The sequence below is a fragment of the Schistocerca americana genome, chromosome X, assembly GCF_021461395.2.
Source record: "Schistocerca americana isolate TAMUIC-IGC-003095 chromosome X, iqSchAmer2.1, whole genome shotgun sequence".
Classification (NCBI taxonomy): Eukaryota; Metazoa; Arthropoda; class Insecta; order Orthoptera; family Acrididae; genus Schistocerca; species Schistocerca americana.
The window spans coordinates 185,349,601-185,376,044 of NC_060130.1; the positions used below are offsets into that span (position 1 = coordinate 185,349,601).

At 43.5% G+C, this 26,444-nt stretch overlaps 1 protein-coding gene across 6 annotated transcripts in view; it reads left to right on the forward strand.

Annotated features, from left to right (window-relative positions):
- LOC124554953 (ligand of Numb protein X 2-like) overlaps window positions 1-26,444 on the forward strand; it is a 535,718-nt gene that overhangs the window by 190,978 nt on the left and 318,296 nt on the right. For all 6 annotated transcript variants that reach the window (XM_047128655.1, XM_047128654.1, XM_047128657.1 and 3 more), the window contains one exon: window positions 25,137-25,443. In XM_047128655.1, the coding sequence (XP_046984611.1) occupies window positions 25,169-25,443 (275 nt within the window). In that variant the 5' untranslated portion in view covers window positions 25,137-25,168. The remainder of the gene's footprint in view (window positions 1-25,136; window positions 25,444-26,444) is intronic.

Here is a 26,444-nt window from a genome sequence, read left to right on the forward strand (position 1 = left end):
TCCTTAAGTTTTGGAAAGAGATGGATATCGGATTGGGCTAAGTCGGGACCTTATGGAGGATGGTCGATGGCAGTGAAACCAAAGATGTTGCAGATGTCGCAGTGGTTGTGTATGGTCTGACATTGTCATGCTGAAGAAAAGGGTGTTCCACATGTGAATTAACTTACTGAATTCGAAACTCGATTACAGCACGCTACTACTCACGCAACGGCGTAGTTACGTTACACACCACCATGCTACACAAAACAGTTCGGAGCCCTCTTGCGGCAAAGGGTACAAGTTGGTTGGTTGGTTTGTGGGATTGGAGGGACCAGACTGCTACGGTCATCGGTCCCCAGAGGGTACAAGTGTGTGGGCATGAAGGCTAAGGATGTACGAGGGCTATCCACAAAGTACATTACGTTTTCGTTTGTGTCTGTTAGGGGCGGGGCTAGCGCGGCCATCTTGGTGTCATGGCATTCTGCCGCTCAGTCGGCATCCTGCCGTGCTAGTGAGAGGTTCGTGCTGTACTCCGTTGAGTTACTGTGGCAGTTTGAAATGTCAGCGTTAATTGAAAATGCCGCGAAGTTTGAATTGCGTGCTGTAATAAGGTTTCTGACTGCAAAAAACTGTACACCGATAGAAATCTATCGGCAGCTTTGTGAAGTGTATGGGGACAACATAATCGCTGAAGGTGGAGTGCGTCAATGGGTCATAAAATTTAAAAATGGCCGAACTAACGTTCACGACGAAGAGCGAAGTGGAAGACCCAGCATAGTGACTGCCGAACTTGTCGAAAAAGTCGATGCCGCGGTCCGTGAAAACCGTAATTTTACAATAACGGAACACTCTATAAGTTTTCCACAAATTTCACGAAGTTTGTTGCACGAAATCATTACCGAAAAGCTTGGTTACCACAAGTTTTGTTCAAGATGGATACCAAAAATCTTGACAGAGATTCACAAAAATCAGCGAACGGCTGCAGCGTTAACGTTTTTGGACGCTTACGAGAAAGATGGCGACTCATTACTCGATCGCATCGTTACTGGTGACGAAACATGTGAACTGCGAGACAAAGTTGCAGTCAATGCAGTGAGGGAACACAAATTCCCCCCAATAATCCAAAAAATGCATGCAGACAGTCTCGGCAAGGAAGGTGATGGCGACTGTCTTTTGGGACAGAAAAGGAGTGATTTTTGTGGATTTCCTGGAAAGAGGCACTACAATAAACTCTCAAAGGTATTGCCAAACTCTGTACAACCTCAGAAGAGCAATACAAAACAAACGCAGGGGAAAGTTGGGCTCAAAGATCTTGCTGATTCACGACAACGCCCGGGCCCACACGGCAAATGCCACTCGTGAAGTTCGCGAATCTTTTAAGTGCGAGTTGTTTCCTCATCCGCTGTACAGTCCCGACCTGGACCGACCGACTTCCACTTATTCCCAGCAATGAAGAAGTGGTTGGCTACGCAGCGTTTTGATGACGACACACAGCTTCAAGAAGAGGTAACCACATGGTTGGAGGCGCAGGCGGCCGAATTTTACGACGAAGGAATTTCCAAGCTTGTCCATCGCTACGATAAGTGCCTTAATTTAAATGGCAACTATGTAGAAAAGTAGTATTTAAGTGTGGCTTTCATCTGTATATAATTAAAAAAATTTCCAATACTTTATTTTTAATTCCAAAACGTAATGTACTTTGTGGATAGCCCTCGTAAAATGTTATCGGCGTTTTGTTTTATTTAAAAAGCTTTAAGAGTCTTCGCGTAAAAAACATTCGAAGGCATTACTTTTCACCGCGCCCCGTAATTTCTCCTTGACACCATGGGCGCAGACATGAACTTGGAGAATTTTTAAATGCACGAAAATTTCCTTTCCCAGACACCAGTATTCTATCTTAACGATGTGGTGTAGAGTTCTTCCATTATTTAACCTCCATCCCGCCTTCATTATCGAATTGCTTGTGGGATGAATAATTGTCAGTTAAACCTTCATATTAGCCTTAATTTCTCGGATTTTTCGCGTTTTGGTCATTTCGTGATACGTATATGGGATGAAGTACTACGTTATCTGGAACGTAACCTCGCGGATTGTTTTTAACAGTAAATCTCTCTGTGATACACAAAGCCTCTCTTCTAGTGTCTACAACGGGAGATTGTTTAGCATCTCCGTAACGATCGTGTGTACACCGCTATGCATTGGATCTTATACACGCTTGGAATCCGATGAACAGTACTAAAAAATTAGTCTTACAATTGTTCAGTAAGCCACTTTCAAATGGTTCAAATGGCTCTGAGCACTATGGGACTCAACTGCTGAGGTCATTAGTCCCCTAGAACTTAGAACTAGTTAAACCTAACTAACCTAAGGACATCACACACATCCATGCCCGAGGCAGGATTCGAACCTGCGACCGTAGCGGTCCCGCGGTTCCACACTGCAGCGCCAGAACCGCGCGGCCACTTCGGCCGGCTAAGCCACTTTCCTGACTGGATTACAATTCCTTAAGATTACTCGAAGCCAGGCATATGCTTTTCCGTACATTTTGTTTTTATATAGTCATTCCACTTAAGGTGCTCCGGATGGCTACTTTCCGGTATTTTACAAATTGTCAGAGTTTCGAGTGATTCGTCGTCAGTAGCGTAATCTTACAGTACTGGGACTCAGTAGTATTTACATTCAGGGTTACTCCATTCTCCCTGGGAACCACCGGTAACTGCTCAAGGTCACCTTGGGGAACCCCATACCTCCCCCCCCCCCCCACCCCCTCCCATCACCCATAGGCGAATGAGATTCAATCACTCCATCCTCATCTTTTATAACTAGGGCATTTGAATGGGAGGGGTTCACTTTGGAGCTGAGCGGTGTAGGGAGAGGACCAGGTGTTTGTTAATTACGATTTGCATTAAGTCATATCACTCGACATCTGTTTGTTAATAACAATTTAATATTACATCATTCGAGGTACCTACAGAGACCGCACCGAGGAGGGTATGGAAGTACTCTCATTCTTTCACTATTTTACGCATTTTTCATCCATTTTCCTATATTTTCCACAATTTTACATATTTATCCACATTTTTCGTACTTTGCAAAATTTTAACCACTTATGTGGGTTCCGACCCACTATTCTCGATGTTACAATAACGTTTTGTTGCATCGTGATGGCGCAGTTTAGTGTCGCATTGCGTTGTTGCGTTGCATCGTGACAACATATCATAGTGTCGCGTTGACTTCATGATGCTATCAGCCTAGCAAAATGGAGCATGAGGCTGAATTATTTACCATTTCTAAGCCACCACTTCATCATTAGAATATGTGACTGCATAGTGTATGATCTAGAGACGACCACATTGAAGAAATAATGACAACACAGTAAATTCTATAAGCACTGCAGTTTTACCTCTTTCCAACCAAAGATACGGAATGTATAAGAAATACTACACCATATTAGTTAAAGCTTTGCTGTGCCACCACCACATTACTTGATTTAGGTGCATCCATTCTTGCTTTTCAGAATAGTTGGACACCAGCTGATATGTATATAAAAATATCAGGAACACCATCAGCTGAGTTGATCTCCAGTTTATTTTATAGGCGACTAGTTTCAGTGATACAATACGGCATCACAAGACCCCTCTATACTAGATAGTGGCCTAATTTTCCAGTGACTAAGATAAGTATGTCATATTCAAAAATAGCCAGTCTTCGTACCAGCATATGGCCGTGCAATATTGACACATTCTCTCTTCCTAGATATTTTTAGAATACACACTCGTATTCCGTATGGTACCATGTGTCCCTCGCAAAAACAGAGCGAGAGAGAGAAATATTAGTTTCAGAACTTCTTTTTCTTAGTACAATCGACTTAAAAAAATCCTCGCTGTGCAAGTAAACTCCACTGCCGTTAGTAGTGCATCATTACTGGAATAATTCTCAGTGCCTAGAGCCATGTGCAGTAAGAAGAATTTTTGAAACCGTTTTATTCATGTAGCATCCACTGGCTGCAGAGCACTTTCGACAGGTGACACACTACAGACCTTATCAAGCACCGCCTTCTTGCGATTAGAAACGTCGCTAGCAGTGCGTGGGTTCTCTTCAGATGCCATTTTTTTAACGGCTGCCCAGTGACCTCAGTGTTCTGGACACCATGATCACAGGCAGGGGGAAAGGAATTTCTTGTCAATTACTAACAATAATTTATCTTTCAACTCTCCCATTTAGTCCGTGTTTGCATAGAAAAACAACAGTATGGGAACTGTGAGTCCGCCTTGATGAAAAACACTTTGTTATTTATTTACTTATTTATTCCCCAACTAGTTTCAGTGACAACTGTCGCCATCATCCGTGGGTTAGTTAAATCTAAAACATGCAGAAAATAGTATAGTTATAAAATACTGTACTGTTTGTTTTTCTAAATATTGTTATCTGTGAATCCTTTCATATTATCTTATTTATTATACGTTACAGTTTGCTTTTAAGAATTGTTGTCTCTGTTAGCGGCATATTTTCCGTGCTTTTTCCTGTGCCGTTTTTCTCGGCATACGTCATGTCATCTGCAACTGTGTGAGCGGCGTTAGTAAAAAAAAAAAAATACTAAAACGCGAACTTACATATGTCAGCGTTATAATATTGGGGTTGCGGCAGTGTTGTGGATACAGTTTTGGTGCGTACTAGGCTGTTACTTAGCTTGTTTGAATGTGTAGGTATCTGCGAGTTATGACTGATTTGCTGTGGTGGGACTTTCCATGACTGAATCACCGATTTTGTGATAAAAATACCGTTTGTGCCAGCCGCTAGGTCAGAGATGATTACACCTATAATTATGCATCTTTCTCGGCCTTTGCTGGGTTGGAGCAGTGTTTGTGGCTATACGCCATAGGTGAGAGTTTGAAGGGTGCTCTACCCTGCAGGCTACTTGGGGGATTGGAGACACTGCTCACCTATCTAGGTGCGTATTTGTTGTAGCATTGTGCTGTTTCGTATACACAAAGTATCTTTGTTCGGAAGCTTCAGAATTTTGAATGAGATCATTATATCCACCAGTATGAGAATGAGCTCATTTTAACACACCCTAGTTCAGTAGGGATGGCTTTGCATGAATTGATATATCAAACTCTGATATTTCTGCTAGATGTTCCCACCAGACTAACCTCCCCCTGGTGATGGATGCACACAACTCTCCTAGATGCGTGGGTAGACTCAAATTTTGAATTTTGCACAACATGTAATAACTCACACGAATCAAATTTATAAACGGTGCCATACTCTCTAGATGCGTATGTTGTAGTGCTGTGATAGGTCTTATACGCACACACAGTGGCTGCAGTTGGACGCATCAGAATTTTACTGTTATGTTGCACAATCTAATAATGTGGTGGGGACTAAGCAGTAGGTTTGTCTATTGCATTGTGGTATATCTTTTACATTCAGTTCTTTGGTTGGAAATTGGTAAAACACCAATGCTTATAGAATTTGCTATGATGTTACACATACTAGTAATGAAGTGGTGGCTTAGCAGTGATAAATAATTCAGGCCCATGCTGCATGGTGATTGGCTGAGAGCAATATGCCATTGATATGACATCAGGAGTGCTGAGGTGGATCTTGCATAATTGGATAAAATATGGGAAATGTTGAAAATGTACGAAAATAGGTGGAAAATATGTACAATTGGGGATGAATGAGAGTGTTACATATCTGCCTGGGTGTGGTCTCTGCTGATACCTCAATTGATATGATATTAAATTGTTATTAACAAATAGACCTCATTTCGTACTGTAATTTGTTGTTAGCAAGTAGAGACAGCCCAGCTCCAGAGTGAATCCCAACCACTCGGGTGCCCCAATGATAAAAAGATAAGGATGAGGAGGGAGCGCTTCAATGTCATTCATTGGGGGGGGGGGGGGGGGGTTGGAGGATGGGATTGGATGGGAGGGGAAAGATGAGGGAGGAATGGGGTTGCGTTTCCTCTGGATGACCTTGATCAATTCCAGGTGGTTCTGGGGAGCATATTTTTCTTACACGCAACTGCGTCATCCCCAACCAGCCTCATGGTACATCTAACATTATACATTGGATCATTTCACAGGTCAGCCACAACTAATCAGTCACGTAACTCGATTGTATCATTAGTATTGTCAGTACGTGATCCATGTGTATTTTTTACTGCTATAGGACAGACAAATTCTGACAGTAGCGTCACGTTTGCTTTGTTCTCGAAATGTTTTGTATTTTCAGAATTAATAATACAGAACAATTTGAGCTTGATACATGAGGCAACTTCTTTCGTTGACGATTAGAGATCTGTAACCATATACTCTCGTACTACGATAAATAACATGCATGTATTTTGTGTGTGTGTGTGTGTGTGTGTGTGTGTGTGTGTGTGTGTGTGTGTGTGTTAAAGTGACCTTTACATTATAGCTTGATGGCTATATTGTATCATTGTGCAGTAAAGTTAAATGGTTCAAATGGCTCTGAGCACTATGGGTCTTAACTTCTGAGGTCATATGTCCCCTAGAACTTAGAACTACTTAAACCTAACTAACCTAAGGACATCACACACATCCATGCCCCAGGCAGGATTCGAATCTGCGACCGTAGCGGTCGCGCGGTTCCAGACTGTAGCGCCTAGAACCGCTCGGCCACCTCGGCCGGCGCAGTAAAGTTAAACATTCTGTAAAGCTCCAGTCGATTTAGACTTCCTGATGATTGTGGTCTGCAGTCAGAAATCTATAATCATGCTTGTGTATTACGACAAGCAACCTGCTCATGTATAAATATCATCTGAACATGCAGGAAGAGTGTGTCAAGGGATGAAAATCAGTGAAGGAGTACGAAAATATCTGAGTGCTGCATCCTAGAGAGGGAGATCTGGTCATCATAATAGAAAAAGAGAAATGGCTCTTACTGGAAGATTCAGGTGTTGTGTATGCACTTTGTTCACGTTTTCGCCATGTGCTATTTGAGACCGAAACGGTCAGGAAATAGTTTGTGAATATTATGTCATGCATTTGTATGTGAACTGCAGAGAAGTTTGCTGCAATTGTTTTCCTGTAATATAGTGATGTACTGAGTAAACTGTCACAGTCTTGTTTACTTAACAGTAACAGAATACTGTCAGAAACACAGCGTGTCTGCTAGTGTGACTAGGTATTGCGTAATTGAAATAAAAGATCGAAATAAATAAAACGATATCCAATTGTAGCATGAAACGATAACCTACATCCTCATCCTATTACACACAGCAACGGTAACACCTTAGCGAAATTTTTAAATAGGGACGATGTTTCAGAGATTTACGATTAGCTAATCACCTTACTGATATTGTAAGTAGAGGCAAAAGAACACAAATACTTCTAGAACGATATATATCACTTAACAGAAGCAGTTGTAATTACAAAACATATCTGTCCCACATACGAATTATTAACTACTGGGCGAAGCATCCCTAGACTGTGCAGTCTTTGCGGAATGCGTGCTGTGTGGAGTTTCGGGTCAGAGATCAGTTTTGCAGACTGTGTGACACATTTAAAATGTGTGCTGTAGAATTTCTTTTCCTAAGTAATTACAGGGATCTAAGTAAACCACTACCACTTTATTATTTACAGAGCATTTCCACCATGGTATGGATTCGTTTGTCTATAAAAGCAGTCATGACGCCATTTTTTAGCCCAATGACTTACTAATATTTTCCCCATAGTAGACCCTATATTGACCATTTAAATTTACGAAAATTGGCATATTTTGTCGTCCACACTTTTCTCAAAATTATATGATTATTTGATAGGAATTCTTTACTAATCTTACCTTACTATATATTGAAGCGATGAGGCGTGAAGATAATACCGTTCTAAAAGTTTTTCTTGATGTGGTATACCTGAAAACTTTCAGGCATGTGTAGCGCCGCTAGACATTTCTCACCCTCATACTGTGTGTCACATTCCTTCTTCCATGATTTACACACTACGCAATTGCTGGAGAGTGTTTTCTAGCTTGGGTGGAGGAGGAAAAAACTAGAAAAATGTGCCCAGTTTGCTGCTTGTAGTCTAAAACTGGAAATTTCAGATTGGGGCCATTTATATCTAGGGTTGTCTGATAGAGTGACCTGCTCTATTATGTCCTCAGCGAGCTGAATTCTGAACTGATTGAAACATTTTTTTCCTGTAATTTTTTTAGTAGGATGTACGAATCGAAAATTTTCTTATATCCTTTGTCAGATCTTCTCATGAAAGGGAAAAATGGCAACCATTGGTCCTGTCTGTCAACTGCATTCATCGAATTGTTATATAATTGCGTGGACCTTCTGGGCTGGGGTTTTGGTTGTCTTATACTTTTTTATCCATCCACTCCAGAGCCATGAGTTTGTGTGAAAAAACAAGAGTGTGTCTCCTTTTAGTTTAGATTTTTGGAACTGTCCCTACAGCATTTTTGACTCTTTCAGTGAGCCTTACAAGCAGTGACGGGGAAATGTACCGGTTGTCAACATATATGGTGTGCCCATTGTCCAAATATTGTTGCATGAGGTCCATAAAAACAACGTCGCTAATCAGGATTTCTTTATTGCTTGGCTCAGCTTTTTTCCTTGTATATCAGATCATAAACATTAGCCCCTATTTGACTCAAATTTTGAAGAACTTTATTCCCAAATGTGCCCTTTTTTGGGGATTAAATTGGATGTAGCAGAGTCTGCCTCTGAATTTCACGAAGCTTTCATCAATTGCGATATCTTCTTCAGGATAATAAACACTTTCGAAATTTTGTTTCAGATGGTCAGTAAAAGGTTACAACTTGTTCAAACGGTTTGCAGGGACAGCATTTTCGTTACTTACAAAATGAAGGACCTTAGAAATATGCAAGAATCTTCTATATGGCATGACATCAGAAAAGAAAAGAGTATGAATTGATTTTGTTATGTACCAGTATGACTGAGGTTGGCTTCTTCACCTGTGCCGTAAGAATACATAAAGTAAAATCTGCTTGAATTTCATCAGATGTAGTAGGAAACAAGGCACGGTTTTATTTGGAAGTTAAACACTTTCTATAACAGTCTGTTGCATATCTGTTTGTTTCTACTGCTACTTATCTAAGAGTGTTAGTTGTTGAGGCAGTTGTCTTTGTACCCTGGGATTGATGCCACTAGTACCATTAAATGTAATTTAGAAAGGTTTATCCTGATTTAATTCCCATTTCCATTTCTTTACCTTACTTTTTTTAGCAACACTCGCACATGTTGCTACATCATCGTTGCCAATATGTTTCATTTGCCTCGCTGTCATCACTAGTATTATTTACCTCACTGTCTTCACTATCAGAACTATCAGAAATATCGCGTTCAGAGATATCACTCTCAATTTTATTCAATAGACTTTCGATTTCCCTGCCTGAAAGAAACTTTTTATGGTACGGCAGTGCTTGCTATTACACGGCTGGTAGAAACCCAGAAAACTATTGATTATAATTCGCAAAATACCGAAAGAAATCGAGTGTGGTATACACCAGTATAAAGATCAATGTTTCAGCTTTCCGGTGGTATTTAACATGTCATGCCATCGATTGACAGAAAAGAAGAAACACCAAGAAGGAGATATATACTATGTGATCAAAAGTATCCGGACACCTGGATGAAAATAACTTAAAAGTTCGTGGCGCCCTCCATCGGTAATGCTGGAATTCAATATGGTATTGGCCCACCCTTAGCCTTGATGACTGTTTCCACTCTCGCAGGCATACGTTCAGTCGGGTGCTAGAAGGTTTCTTGGGGAATGACAGCCCATTCTTCATGGAGTGCTGCACTGAGGAGAGGTATCGATGTCGGTCATTGAGGCCTGAAACGAAGTCGGCGTTCCAAAACATCCCGAAGGTGTTCTATGGGATTCAGGTCAGGACTCTGTGCAGGCCAGGGACACAGTCGTGTAACCACTCCGCCACACGTCGTGCGTTATGAACAGGTACTCGGTCGAGTTGAAAGATGCAATCGCCATCCACGAATTCCTCTTCAACAGTGGGAAGCAATAAGGTGCTTAAAACCTCAATGTAGGCCTGTGTTGTGATAGTGCCACGCAAAACAACAAGCCCCCTCCCTGAAAAACACGACCACACCATAACAGCACCGCCTCCGAGTTTTACTGTTAGCACTACACTCGCTGGCAGATGACGTTCACCGGGCATTCGCCATACCCATACCCATACCCATACCATGCCATCGGATCGCCACGTTGTGTACCATGATTCTTCACTTCATACAACGTTTTTCCACTGTTTAATCGTCCAATGTTTACGCTCCTTACTCCAAGCGAGATATCATTTGTCATTTACCGGTGTGATGTGTGGCTTTGAGCAGCCGCTCGACCATGAAATCCAAGTTTTCTCACCTGCCCCCTAACTTTCATAGTACTTGCAGTGGATCCTGATGCATTTTGGAATTCCTGTATGATGGTCTGGATAGATGTTTGCCTATTACACATTACGACTTTCTTCAACTGTCAGCGGTCTCTGTCAGTCAGCAGACGAGGTCGGCCTGTACGCTTTTGTGCTGTACGTACCCCTTCACATTACCACTTCAGTATCACATAGGAAACAGTGGACCTAGGGATGTTTAGGAGTATGGAAAGCTTGCGTACAGACGTATGACACAAGTGACACCCAATCACGTGACCACATTCGAAGTCTGTGAGTTCTGCAGAACGCCCCATTCTGCTCTCTCACCATGTCTAATGACTACTGAGGTCGCTGATATGGAGTGCCTGGCAGTAGGTGCCAGCACAATGCACCTATTTTTAAAAACATGTTTCTTGGGGTGTCCGAATACTTTTGATCACATAGTGTAGCTGCTTGGCCTATCTCACAGCTCTCAATGTAATAAAGGACTTTAAACATGTGACGAACTCTGAGCCGGTTGTATAAGCCAATGGGCGTAAAATACAGTGCACCACTGACTTATCTGACCTATCTTTTTTTAAACTTGCGTTTACTATTGCTATATAGTTTCCATGTAGCTTATAGCACCACTATTGAAATTTGCAAATCCCCACAAATGCAGGCATGTGTTGTTGAAATTTGTGTTAGAAAATGTGTTGGTAAGTGATCATTAGCTGCTAAAAGACGGAATATATAATAAGTGGGTTCTGTTTTCATAGTAATACATAATGCTGACATCGTAATAGTTTGCCATTATCAAGTTCTGTCATATAGTTTTACAGAATATGAAGGAAAGTCTTCGGTGACATGTGTTTATTAAAGTACATGTATGTCGTGTCGTGTCATCTTCCTCTTATATTTAGTGTTGACATTAAAGCCGCACAACTTCTGTTGCAAATTCCAAATATTACCTCCGTATAACACATTTTCTTTAGTGTATCTATACGTCAGTGTAATACGAGGGCTATCCACAAAGTACATTACGTTTTGGAATTAAAAATAAATAAAGTATTGGAAATTTTTTTTTGTTATATACAGATGAAAGCCACACTTAAATACTACTTTTCTACATAGTTGCCATTTAAATTAAGGCACTTATTGTAGCGATGGACAAGCTTGGAAATTCCTTCGTCGTAAAATTCGGCCGCCTGCGCCTTCAACCACGTGGTTACCTCTTCTTCAAGCTGTGCGTCGTCATCAAAACGCTGCGTAGCCAACCACTTCTTCATTGCTGGGAATAAGTGGAAGTCGCTCGGTCCCAGGTCGGGACTGTACAGCGGATGAGGAAACAACTCGCACTTAAAAGATTCGAGAACTTCACGAGTGGCATTTGCCGTGTGGGCCCAGGCGTTGTCGTGAATCAGCAAGATCTTTGAGCCCAACTTTCGCCTGCGCTTGTTTTGTATTGCTCTTCTGAGGTTGTGCGGAGTTTGGCAATACCTTTGAGAGTTTATTGTAGTGGCTCTTTCCAGGAAATCCACAAAAATCACTCCTTTTCTGTTCCAAAAGACAGTCGCCATCACCTTCCTTGCCGACATTGTCTGCATGCATTTTTTGGATTATTGGGGGGAATTTGTGTTCCCTCACTGCATTGACTGCAATTTTGTCTCGCAGTTCACATGTTTAACCCATGTTTCGTCACCAGTAACGATGCGATCGAGTAATGAGTCGCCATCTTTCTCGTAAGCGTCCAGCCATTCGCTGATTTTTGTGAATCTCTGTCAAGATTTTTGGTATCCATCTTGCACAAATCTTGTGGTAACCAAGCTTTCCGGTAATGATTTCGTGCAACAAACTTCGTGAAATTTGTGGAAAACTCATAGAGAGTTCCGTTATTGTAAAATTACGGTTTTCACGGACCGCGGCATCGACTTTTTCGACAAGTTCGGCAGTCACTATGCTGGGTCTTCCACTTCGCTCTTCGTCGTGAACGTTAGTTCGGCCATTTTTAAATTTTATGACCCATTGACGCACTCCACCTTCAGCGATTATGTTGTCCCCATACACTTCACAAAGCTGCCGATAGATTTCTATCGGTGTACAGTTTTTTGCAGTCAGAAACCTTATTACAGCACGCACTTCAAACTTCGCGGCATTTTCAACTAACGCTAACATTTCAAACTGCCACAGTAACTCAACTGGGTACAGCACGAACCTCTCACTAGCACGGCAGGATGCCGACTGAGCGGCGGAATGCCATGACACCAAGATGGCCGCGCTAGCCCCGCCCCTAACGGACACAAACGAAAACGTAATGTACTTTGTGGATAGCCCTCGTATTACTAAAGTGGGAATTGTAATGGATGTGGATGTAAGCAATGAATTGTATAAAAGTTATTCTACGAAGTGCTAGTGTGGTAATGAAATTGAGTTTTTCCCATATTTACTTCACGCTGCAACCTTGCGTCATTATTAGGTAAGCAGAGTATGCCTCTGATGATCCTTTCCCACATCGCAAAGCACGTGGTACGAGACGAAACACTGTGTAGTAGAGGGCTTAACAGTAGTACTCTGCGAGAAATGAAATCGTGATTTTAAACCTGTGCGAAACTGCCTTTGTCGAGAAGTAGTAGTTTTGTACACACCCGTGCCTGACAGTTCTACGTTTTGACACTAAAATCGTTGTTTTTTGATGCTGGAACAGTTTTGCTCATAGGAAGAGTTAAGATCCTGGTGTAATCGTAGTCTTCATATTAAGAGCTGGCCCATCTAAGTATAATCTGTATTGATAAAAAGGGTATCCGTAATTAAAGTTCCAGTTTCAAAACTCGAGAACCACTGCCCAGAATGATGTCAAATTTGAACAGCAATTTATTGCTGCAGGGGAAACGTCATGGAACCCCCACCCGAAAAAAAAGTTCTACATCCAAACTCTGCAAACCACCGTTAGGAGCATGGCAGAAGTTATGATCCATTGTGCGAGTTATTAGTGTCTCTTCCCATTCCATGCATATATCGAGCTCGGGAAGAATGATTGTTTGAATGCCTGTGTGTGTGCTGTAATTATTCTAATCTTATCCTCACGATCCCTATGTGTGTGATACGGAGGGGCTTGTAGTAAATTCCTAGAGTCGTTATCAATATCTGCTGTTAGCCCTGTTTGGCACGGTTCTCACAAACGTGAACAGTATTCTAGAACTGGTCGCACAAGTGATTTGTAGATTGATTGCACTTCCCCAGTATTCCACCAATAGGCCGACGTCTACCATCTGCTGTACTCACAACTGTGCCTATGTGATCATTTCATTTAATATCCAGGTATTTACATGAGTTGGCCGATTCCATTAGTGACTCATTGATACTGTAGTCATAGGATACTACGTTTTTTGTGAAGTACACAACTTTACATTTCTGAACATGTATAGGAAGTTACCAATGGTCACACCACTGTGAAATATTATCAAGCTCTGACTGAATATTTATGCAGATTCATTCAGGAAGTACATCATTATAGATAACTGCATAATCTGCAAAAAGTCTGAGGTTACTATTAATGTTGTCTACAAAGTCATTAATACACAGTGTTAACAGTGAGGGTCCAAATATACTTCCCTGGGGCACACCTGAAGTTACTTCTGCATCTGACAATGGCTCTCCATCCAAGATAACATGCTGTGTTCGTCCTACCAAAAAGTCCTCAATCCAACCGCAAATTTCTCTTGATACTCTGTATGGTCGTACTTTTGACAATATGCGTAAATGTATATCTGAGTCAAATGCTTTTCAGAAATCAAGAACTACTGCATCTACCTGACTGCTCGATCCAAAGCTTCCAGTATGTTCAGAAATGGTTCAAATAGCTCTGAGCACTAAGGGACTTAACATCTGTGGTCATCAGTCCCCTAGAACTTAGAACTACTTAAACCTAACTAACCTAAGGACATCACACACATCCATGCCCGAGGCAGGATTCGAGCCTGCGACCGTAGCGGCCACGCGGTTCCAGACTGAAGCGCCTCGAACCGCACAGCCACACCGGCCGGCTCCAGTATGTCGTCTGAGAAAAGTGCGAGTTGCGTTTCACACGATCGACATTTTCGGAATCCATGCTGGTTTGTATCGAGGAGGTCTTCTGTTCAATATACCCCATTATGTTTGAACTCAGATTATGTTCTAAGACTTTACAACAACTCGATGTCAAGGATATTGAATGTTCGTTTCGAGGATCACTTTTACTACCTTTCTTGTGGACAGGTATGACCTGTGCTTTTTTCCAAGAACTGGGTACGATTGTTTGTTCGAGGGATCTACGATAGAGTATCGTTAGAAGAGGGGCTAACTCAGACGCAAATTCAGTATAAAGTCTGACAGGGGTTCCATTGGGCCCTGGAGCTTTCTTCAGTTTTAATGATTCCAGCAGTTTCTCAACATCACTGACACTAATACTTATTTCATTCATCTTTTCAGTTTAACAAGGATTAAATTGGGACAGTTCTCCTGGGTTTTCCTTTGTAAAGGATCTTTCGAAAACCGTGTTAAGCATTTCAGCTTCTTCTTTGGTGCCCTCAACTTCAGTTCCTGTCTCATTTGGTAGGGAGTGGACATTTACTGTAGTGTCACTAATAGGCTTTACATGCCACCAGAATTTCTTTTGGTTTTGTGAAATATCATTTGACAGTGTTTGTCTACGGTGGTCTTGACGCATCTTGCAGTGTCTCCTGACAGCCAAACGCGTTTCTTTCAGCATCTCTCTATCTAGAGAGCCCTATGCTTTTTTTTTACACCTATTAAAGACATTTCACCAATAGATGGCGCTGTAAGCTTTTTAAGGTAAGTGGGATCGGCAACAAACGATAGATGAATCGCAATATGACGACTATGCTTTGAGTTACGCATTACACCATCCTTACTGTCCAATATGTATGACTGCACAAGGTCGGCATTCAACACGTGTGGCACTGATATTTAGGTAAGCCCGTCCTCTATGGTATGGCCCTACCCTAGAGTGTGGGGAAAAAACCCGTTTTTAATTGTCCTGGGGCCAATCACCGCATAAGTAGCAAAAGACATAGGTTTCTAACTGCCGTGAAGCTGGCGCAAGATTTGTTCAATATGCTGTGCACTATTTTCTGCCACAAGTTGAAATCGAGAAACAACATGCTCCACAAAAGATTGTCTCGAGGGTCAAGATCAGAATGCGTTGCGCAGTGTGTCCCTTCAGTCCAGCTTATTTCGTAAATCGAGTACTGAACACAACACGTTTCAGATAACCCTACAACCAGAAGTCATACGGATTAAGATGAGTTAATGTGGATTTCGAGGCTGTAGGGAAATGACAACTGATAATTCTAGTGTTTCCGAAATGCCTCTACAGCAGCTATTTCGCTGGCTGTGTAATCTATGGAGGGCCACCATTTTACATAAAAATGATCATAATGATCCTACGCTGTTGATCGGTTGGAATGACAAAAAACTGTCATAGCGTTTACCAGTGATGGTGCAGGTAACGGAACCCTAAGAACTCATAAAAAAGGGGGGGGGGGGGAATCCTACAATAAACGATGCCATGAACCCACAGCACAGAGTCACCTGTGCAGAATGAAGTGGTACCAGTTGATGTACATGCACTTCTGCGTATTGACATTTCCTTGGAGATGGAGATGGGTGTTGGCTGTCCACAGAAAGTTCCGTAGCCATTCATTGTCCACTTCATGCGAGCAAGAAATTCCAGAGCGTACGTTTGTCTTGCTGGCACGCCAGCAGGAAGCAGCTTCTGAACTTGGGTGATTTTCTGTGGATAGCAGTCCGTGGTGTTTCGTAGGATTCTGTGCACCGTGCTCACAGGCATGTCCAGTCTTCAGGAAATTTCCCATGCACTGCATGTTTGCACACTACCATTCAACGTCTCCTGAAATGCTGTGGCCTCTTCTTTGACAGACGTCGGATCAACTGCTTTCCTCCCTCTGACGCATTGCACTTCGAAAGAACCTGTCTTCTCGAATTTTGTAATCATTTCTTCCAGACCCATAGCAGACATCGGACTAATGCCTTTTTTCAAATAACTGAGTGTCCGGAACTTTTCCAGGGACACTGGCGCACAGTCACAGTACTCGTAAAAGAGCTTCACCAGCAGTACGTGGTCCTTCACGGAGACAATCTTGTCGGGCGTCTCGGACGCAAACTGATCAACAGCTGTGTGCAGCTCATCTGTCGGTGTGCATATTCTGACGCTTAGCGCCTTCTATTCGTCAAATTTTCGTTAATTTTTTTTCCACGATGTCCCCTTGCGTCAATAATATGCCGTTCAAATTTGATGTCATTTTGAGCGGTGGATCCCTTTCACCAGCCTTTTGTAAGTGGAAACTTTAATTAGAGATCCCCCTGTAAAATGTTAATGTGTGGTATATCACTTAAACAAAACAACAGCTACATAAAAAAAATGGTTCAAATGGCTCTGAGCACTATGGGACTTAACTGCTGAGGTCATCGGTCCCCTAGAACTTAGAACTACTTAAATCTAACTAACCTAAGGACATCACACACATCCATGCCCGAGGCAGGATTCGAACCTGCGACCGTAGCGATCGCGCGGTTCCAGAATGTAGCGCCTAGAACCGCTCGGCCACTCCGGCCGGCCAGCTACATCGTTTGGGCATATATAATTATACAGCATTTTGCTAACTCAAGTGTACTTAGCAAGGTTTGCAATCGACCCCGGATACTCTGGTTCCTTTTTCCTCCAGAAATTCAGCAATATCGGGTTTTAAATAGAAAAATCGTTCCAGATATGCCCCTTAACTTAACCAACGTACTATGCAATAATATATATAATGAAGTCTCCATCAAGATCTGTTGCAGTTCACAGTGTAATAATGCGTATCAGTGCAGGAAATTCACAATTCGTACCACCACCTGCTCCATACCTACAAATTTAGCACAATCGTCTGTCGATCGTTGTACTTTCTTTCTATTTAATCGACATTTATATCTTTAAATTTTTTCTGCGCGCTGTTTTAATGTCATTCCATAGAAGATTTCAGGTATCTGTCTGTTATGCGACTGCTTATTAGGTACTGATAATTCTCATCCTTCTCTTCTGTGATTCCCATTCATTTCTAATGGTGTGCCGATACGTCTGTTGACAGCGTTTTTTGTGCAAACAGCCACTGTACCTGTGCACTTCCTTTATACCACGAACAAATAGCGTGGTATAAACAGAGCTGACACCACAATTCTGCCGAACTGAAGAAAATGGCGCCGACCGAAAAATGTTACATAGTACTATCATATGAAGTGTCGCGTTGTACCGAGTACTTCCGAGTAGGACCGAGGAAATCAGAGACGACCCGATTAGTGTGGAGACAGGCCGAACCTCGGACCGCAGACACATTCTACACACTCCTCGTTTTGCGCACCGTGGCCGATCCTCCTGTAAGACGTTCACTGCGCAACGCAGTTAAAGGGGCACATTTTCGAAACTCCGTAATTGAAATGAGGCTCAAAAGTGGCCACGGCCTTACCCTGTAATTGTGCACAAGCGTGGCACCGTGCGACGTTTCGCTCGGGCTTGGCGACGCTTCAAACGGCATGCTGACGATACGTCCGAAAAAAATAAAAAAATATATATAAAAAAAATCAGAGCTCCAAAGTTCGTGTGAGGTGTAATGTGCGTTGATGAAGTGACATTGGCGCCAAATTTCACCATAATCCTTCCCAGCGTCACCATGGGCCTGTCTCACGATGCGAATGTCGTCACTCACAGTTTTATCCACATTTCACACATTCTCTCGACGCCTCTGCCACGGAGGTTGGAACCGCAACTCCCAGCTTAGAAATCACGCTGTTTTCTCATGGGTGTCTGAGGAAAACATTGCAGACACATGAGCATTCAGAATCGACACGAAAAGGCGTAAGGACTCGTATTCGGGAGGACAACGGTTCAAACCTGCGTCCGGCCACCATTTATGTTTTCCGTGGTTTCGTTAAATCGCTCCAAGCAAATGCCGGGATGGTTTTTTTGAAAGGGCACGGCCGATTTCCTTCCCCATCCTTGACGCAATCCGAGCATGTGCTCAGTCTCTAATGACCTCGATGTCGACGGGACGTTAAACTCAGTGCTTCTTCCTTCAATGAAAACACACCTTCCCTTTGGGCGTTGATTCACATACATCTCGGCGTCGAAAACGACAGTTTACAATGCGATGAGCAACGGGATGAGTTCTTGATAAAGTTCAACACTCCTGACACAGCGCGGACGATTCAATCCTTACCTAAGGACATCGTGGACCTCCGATCTACCTCAACGTGATCGCTCCCCTTTGGAGTGTAGCGCAACCCTTATTTTTTCTCTGGCATACAGAGTGGGACATCTAGGGACCGATCAAAGTCATTTGACGAAATTTGAATGCGATCGGAATAGCGAAGGGTGTTTATGCTTTTTGAGCCCACTTGTTTAACGCTCTCCTGTGGCGTGATTAAAGGGACGTGAGATTGGCAGATGACTGAATAAAATGGCAAAGGCTCCCTCTAAGACTCCCCAGTTCGGCAACACATTCGGTGCCATTTGTGCTGCTTCGTTGGGCACTTTAAAAAACTGTGCCTGTACAGAGACAGCCATTCACAAATTCATAGGCACTAGTGTGACACTCCGCATGGTAAAGTCGTCCACGGCCGTATGGAACTCATCCTTGAGGAGCACGCATAGGGACTCAGTTGTTCTCTGCCGTCTCCGAATTGGACATATGCGGTTGACCCACAGCTATTTCCTTAGCCGTGAGAACCCGCCCAAGTGTCGCTGTGATGCTGGGCTGACAGTGGTCCATCTTATGATGGACTGCCCCCTTTTAGCCCCCTTGCGGCAGTCCTTTAATTTACCAGCTGCACTTCCTTTAATTCTAGGTGACGATGCCTCTATAGGTGACTCAGTTTTACGTTTTATCCGTGCAGCTGGGTTTTGTCACTCACTCTAGTGTGGGCGCTCTCGCATGATTTCTCAGGCTCCACCCACGCCAGCGACTTTTAATTGTGAGGTGGATACCAAAATAGTGTCTTTTATGGTAACAAGTTGTGTTGGTACCTCTATCAACGCTTTCCAGCTGGAGGTTCTTCGTTTGTAGTTGAGTGGTTGCCCTTTTACCTGATCCATCAACCACTGTAGTCTGTTTTACTCTAGTCAACTATTTGCTCTGCTTCTTTTAAATGTCCTCTATTTTGTGTTATTGCGGTGTTCATTTTAACTCTGTACCCCTTGGTGTTCCCTCCCTCTGGGTGCAGAGGTTACGCTTTTACTGTATAGGCCTTTTACAAGTATGTCTGTTTGGAACAGGGGACTGATGACCTCGATGTTTAGCCCCCATCAAACCCCAAACTCAACCAACCAACTAGTGTGATAGGCAACCATTTCTACACACCTCGGCTCAGTGACAGTACGTCTCTGAGATAGAACTGCTGGCCGTATGCGAAATGTAAGGGATGCCTATGATACTGGCGCCTAGGAACTGAATGTATGTCTTTATACAGCGACATTTTTAAAAGGCACAACAATGGTGCGCGGGTGGCACCGACGGTGTTATCGAACTGGACTGGAGGGAGGGGGAAGGGGAGGGGGGTACTACACGCCCTCCCAGTGATCCCGCCACAAGAGGGCTAAATAAAGCATAAACACTCTTTGCTGCTTCGGGTCACGTCCATATTTCATTCAGCGGTTTTGAAAGGTCTTTAGTGGCTCCACGTTATATGCCAGAGCAAAAATTGCGGTTCCGCTACACTCCATAGGGCCACGATCACGTTCAGTTGGGCTGCAGTCGAGCGATGTCCTCAGAGAAGAGTTGAATCTTCTAAGATTGTAAGCACTGTCGAACGTTGGCTAGAACGTCATCCTGTTGCTCATCGCACTCCTAACTGTGGGAATCAACGCCCCAGGGAAAGGTGTAGTTTCATTGACACCCATTATGCCATCTCCCGAGGCCTTTTCGTGTCGACTAACAGCACCCGTGTGTGTGTGAAATGTCGGCCGCTCATAAGAAGGTGTAATTTCAAAACTGGCCGTCGCGGTTCTGACGTCCATCACAGAGGCGTCAAAAGCAAGAGTGAAACGCGGGTAAGAGGGTGTGTGACGACCTTGGCATCGTATGTCACGTCCACGGTGACGTTGGACCGAGCTGTCATGAAATTTGGTCTCCATGTGACATCGTTGATCCATCTTACAGATAACACAGATTTCTGAGCCTGGGCATTTTTTTTTTTTTTTTTTTTTTTTTTTTTTTTCTCCGCACGTGTCGAAATCTTTTGTTTGAAGCATCCCACACAGATCCTAGCGGTAGATTCGGGTTGGTTTGCTTAAGCACGTAAATGTGCGGACACTATTCTCCGTCTACTCCATCTGTGAAAGTAATGGAAAACATATTTTTTGAGAGTGTAGTGGGCTGCGGAGGAAGAGGGGGATAGGTCGACAGCGGTACGGCTGTAGCACGCAGTTGCGTGCGGAGTTTGGAAGTAGATGTAGAAGAGCGTACAGCATGCTGATCGATATACACTGAAGCGCCAAAGAAACTGGTGTAGGCATGCGTATTCAAATACAGAGATATATAAACAGGCAGAATACGGCGCTGCGATCTGGAACGCCTATATAAGACAACAATTGTCTGGCAGAATTGTTATATCTGTTACTGCTGCTACAATGGCAGGGTATCAACATTTGAGTTTAAACGTGGTGCTACAGCCGGCGCACGAGCGATGGGTCACAGAATCTCCGAGGTAGCGATCAAGTGGGGATTTTCCTGTACCACCATTTCACGATTGTACTGTGAGTATGAGGAATCTGGTATAACATCAAATCCCTGACACCGCTGCGGCCGGAGAAAGATACTGCAAGAACGGAACCAACGACCACTGTACAGTCGGTCAACGGGACAGAAGTGCAATCTTTTCCCAAACTGCTGCAGATTTCAATGCTGGGTCATCAAGAAGTGTCAGCGTGCGAACCATTCAAGGAAACATCATCGATATGGGCTCTCGGAGCCGAAGGCCGACTCGTGTACCCTTGATGACTGCACGACACAAAGCTTTACGCCCAGCCTGGGCCCGTCAACTTATGCATTGGACTGTTGATGACTAGAAACATGTTGCCTGGTCGGACGAGTCTTGTTTCAATTTGTATCGAGAGGATGGACTTGTATGGGTGTGGAGACAACCGCATAAATTCATAGACCTTGCATGGCAGCAGGGGACTGTTGAAGCTGGTGGAGGCTCTGTAATGGTGTGAGGCGTGTGCAGTTGGAGTGATACGGGATTCCTGATACGTCTAGATACGACTCTGACAACGTACGTAAGCATCCTGTCTGATCACCTGCGTCCATTCATGTCCAGTGTGCATTCTGACGAACTTGGGGCAATTCCAGCAGGACAATCCAACATACCAGACGTCCGGAATTGCTACAGAGTGGCTCCAGGAACAGTCTTCCGAGTTCAAACACTTCCGCTGGCCACCGAACTCCACTGACATGAACATTATGGAGGATATCGGGATACTTTACAACGTGCTGTTCAGAAGAGATCTCCACTCCCCTCGTATTCATACAGATTTATGGACAGCCCTGCAGTATCCATAGTGTCAATTCCTTCCAGCACTAATTCAGACATTAGTCGAGTCTATACCACGTCGTGTTACGACACTTCTGCGTGCTCACTGGGGCCCTACTCGATATTAGGCAGGTTTACCAGTTTCTTTGGTTCATCAATGTATATATCGTTAACTATAAGTGCGAAACCAAGCAATCCTAAGAAAGCTATTGCAAATTTCAATACTGACCTCGATGCACTATCAAAATGGGCGCAGGACATAGGACTAAAACTAAACCCATCTAAAACCCAAGCGGTACTTGTTGGTCACTCTAAGCTCATTATCCCAAAACATCGGAAATCCGTACCATCTTTTATCCTAAATGGAACAGATATTAACTTCTCTTCCTCAGCAAAGAGTTTGGGAGTAATAATAGATGAAAATCTAAATTGGACAGAGCACGTAACTGCAGTGTGCAAAAAAGCATCAGCATCCCTTCATGTCCTACAAAAATATAAAAAACTCTTCCCTTTCGATCTGAAAAAAAAAATTAGTACAAACGCTTATACTCCCAATCATTGACTACAGCGATATTATCCTACAAGGCGTCTCTCAGGAAAATTCGCTGCGTCTAGAACTGGTCGTGAATGCCTGCGTCCGATATATCTGTGACGTTCGACTTTTTGATCACATTTCACCAGCATATGCAAAATTGGCCTGGCTGCGTGCTGACGAAAGCAGAGATTTCCATACACTCTGTCTCATCTACTGACTTCTAAATGTACACTGTCCGTCATATCTCTCCTCGTTCTTAACGCTTACGTCGGAACAACATGACAGAAACACACGTTCCCATCATAATAAAAATCCTCTCTGTTCCACTGCATCGCTCAGTCACCGTCTCCAAGTCCTTTATAGTAGCGGGAACCCGACTCTGGTATAACCTCCCTCGTTATGTTAGAGAACTTAAAAACATGTCCGACTTCAAAAAACAGTCAATGACGTATCTACTTCAGCAACAGTAATGCCTTCCTCTGTACATGAATGCACTTCACCTCATTACTTCCCTCTTTCCCCCTCCTTAAATACCCCCCCCCCCCCCCCCCCAAAACTCGCTATACTAGTAAACATCTACGTTACACACCAAGATATTAATGTACATCTGCACAAATCTTCATTACTATTGCCAATTTTTTATGTTTATCATTATCATTTAATTTTTTACTATTATTCTTATTATTGCTTTTATCATAATTTGTATGTATAGCACCTGTTGTTAAAATTTTGCCAGCATTTACTTTATTAGGTCTTAGTCATTACTCTATATTTATATTGTCACTAGAGTAATCTAATTTTCTTATTTAAACTATTGTCATGATGTAACTCTGATGTGTGAAATGCTGCATGTGTGGAACACTGGTCCGATGTAAGAGAGGGACTGATGGCCCTAACGTGATCAGGTTAAATAAGTAAATACACTACTGGCCATTAAAATTTCTACACCAAGAAGAAATGCAGATGATAAACGGGTATTCATTGGACAAATATATTATACTAAAACTGACATGTGATTACATTTTCACGCAATTTGGGCGCATAGATCCTGAGAAATCAGTACCCAGAACAACCACCTCTGGCCGTAATAACGGCCTTGATACGCCTGGGCATTGAGTCAAACAGAGTTTGGATGGCATGTACAGGTACAGCTGCCCATGCAGCTTCAACACGATACCACAGTTCATCAAGAGTAGTGACTGGCGTATTGTGACGAGCCAGTTGCTCGGCCACCATTGACCAGACGTTTTCAATTGGTGAGAGATCTGGAGAATGTGCTGGCCAGGGCAGCAGTCAAACACTTTCTGTATCCAGAAAGGCCCGTACAGGACCTGCAACATTCGGTCGTGCATTATCCTGCTGAAATGTATGGTTTCGCAGGGATAGAATGAAGGGTAGAGCCACGGGTCGTAACACATCTGAAATATAACGTCCACTGTTCAAAGTGCCGTCAGTGCGAACGAGAGGTGACCGAGACGTGTAACCAATGGCACCCCATACCACCACGCGGGGTGATAAGCCAGTATGGCGATGACGAATAAACGCTTCCAATGTGCGTTCACCGCAATGTCTCCAAACACGGATGCGACCATCATGATTCTGTAAAGAGAACCTGGATTCATTTGAAAGAATGACGTTTTGCCATTCGTGCACCCAGGTTCGTTGATTACACCATGCTGGCCAGGGTGGCCGAGCGGTTCTTGGCGCTAGTCTGGAACCGCGAGACCGCTACTGTCGCAGGTTCGAATCCTGCCTCGAGCATGGATGTCTGTGATGTCCTTAGGTTAGTTAGGTTTAAGTAGTTCTAAGTTCTAGGGGACTGATGACCTTAGAAGTTAAGTCCCGTAGTGCTCAGAGCCATTTGAACTATTTTTGAGTACACCATCGCAGGCGCTCCTGTCTGTGATGCAGCGTCGAGGGTAACCGCAGCCATGGTCTCCGAGCTGATAGTCCATGCTGCTGCAAACGTCGTCGAACTGTTCGTGCAGATGGTTGTTGTCTTGCAAACGTCCCCATCTGTTGACTCAGGGATCTAGACGTGGCTGCACGATCCGTTACAGCCATGCGGATATAGTGCCTGTCATCTCGACTGCTAGAGATACGAGGCCGTTGGGATCCAGTACGGCGTTCCGTATTACCCTCCTGAAACCACCGATTCCATATTCTGCTAACAGTCATTGGATCTCGACCAACGAGAGCAGCAATGTCGCGATACGATAAACCGCAATCGCGATAGGCTACAATCCAACATTTGTCAAAGTCGGAAACGTGATGGTACGCATTTCTCCTCCTTACACGAGGCATCACAACAACGTTTCACCAGGCAACGCCGGTCAACTGCTGTTTGTGTATGAGAAATCGGTTGGAAACTTTCCTCATGTCAACACGTTGTAGGTGTCGCCACCGGCGCCGACCTTGTGTGAATGCTCTGAAAAGCTAATGATTTGCATATCACAGCATCTTCTTCCTGTCGGCTAAATTTCGCATCTGTAGCACGTCATCTTCGTGGTGTAGCAATTTTAATGGCCAATAGTGTATAAGTCTTAGTTCTCCACAGTCACTTAGAAGCCTCGTGCTCGAGAACAACAAAATGTAAAGTGTCGGCTGTAATAGTGAGCGACCGGAACTAAAATGAGCAATAAAGTAGGCGAAGTGAATAAAATTGTGCGTTGTGTTGCAGGCAGAATGATTTAGAGCGTCGGTGATGCCACAATGGAGACTGGTGGCGGCAAGTGCGCGGCGTGCGGCGTGCAGCACGGCGGCCGCGAGCCGCACGTGTACGAGTACGCGGCCGCCGTCGACGACGACCTCACGTGCCATATCTGCCTGCAGCCGCTGGTGGCGCCCGTCGACATGGCGTGCGGACACACCTTCTGCGAGCCGTGCCTGCGCGGCTACCTGCGCACGCACCGCGCCTGCCCCGTCGACCGCCAGCCCGTGCCGCACAACCAGCCGCTCTGCTCGCCGTCCAGCTTCGTGCTACGCAAGTCAGTCGCTTTATTTGCTACAGTCGTTAAAAGCCGCCTGCCAGTAATACAGGGTTTCCACAACGAGACTCCAACATTTGAAGTCATAAAATCTGAGAGGAAACACAATTTATTGACGAACAAATACAGGGAAATCATACAGCAGTTCATCAAGTTTTCATACACAGGTGGACGGTTCAGAACACTTGAACATGGGCGCCACGGGTAGCGCGAAGCTCATTTAGAGACCTGTTGCCTTACGTTTTATAACAGGTCGTTCACTTTACAGCTTTTCATGTGGATTGAAAAACATATTGCATATTAAAAACAGCAATTATTGTTCTCAGTAATTATAATGGAAGTAATAATAAATTAAAAATACATCGGAAATTGAAAAAAGAAACAAAAATTTTCAAATTTTAAGAAGATATGGTGATAGGAAAGACTTGGATAGTAAAATAATATATATATATATATATATATATATATATATATATATATATATATAGGGTGTTACAAAAAGGTACGGCCAAACTTTCAGGAAACATTCCTCACACACAAATAAAGAAAAGATGTTTATGTGGACATGTGTCCGGAAACGCTTAATTTCCATGTTAGAGCTCATTTTAGTTTCGTCAGTATATACTGTACTTCCTCGATTCACCGCCAGTTGGCCCAATTGAAGGAAGGTAATGTTGACTTCGGTGCTTGTGTTGACATGCGACTCATTGCTCTACAGTACTAGCATCAAGCACATCAGTACGTAGCATCAACAGGTTAGTGTTCATCACGAACGTGGTTTTGCAGTCAGTGCAATGTTTACAAATGCGGAGTTGGCAGATGCCCATTTGATGTATGGATTAGCACGGGGCAATAGCCGTGGCGCGGTACGTTTGTATCGAGACAGATTTCAATAACGAAGGTGTCCTGACAGGAATACGTTCGAAGCAATTGATCGGCGTCTTAGGGAGCACGGAACATTTCAGCCTATGACTCGCGACTGCGGAAGACAGAACGACGAG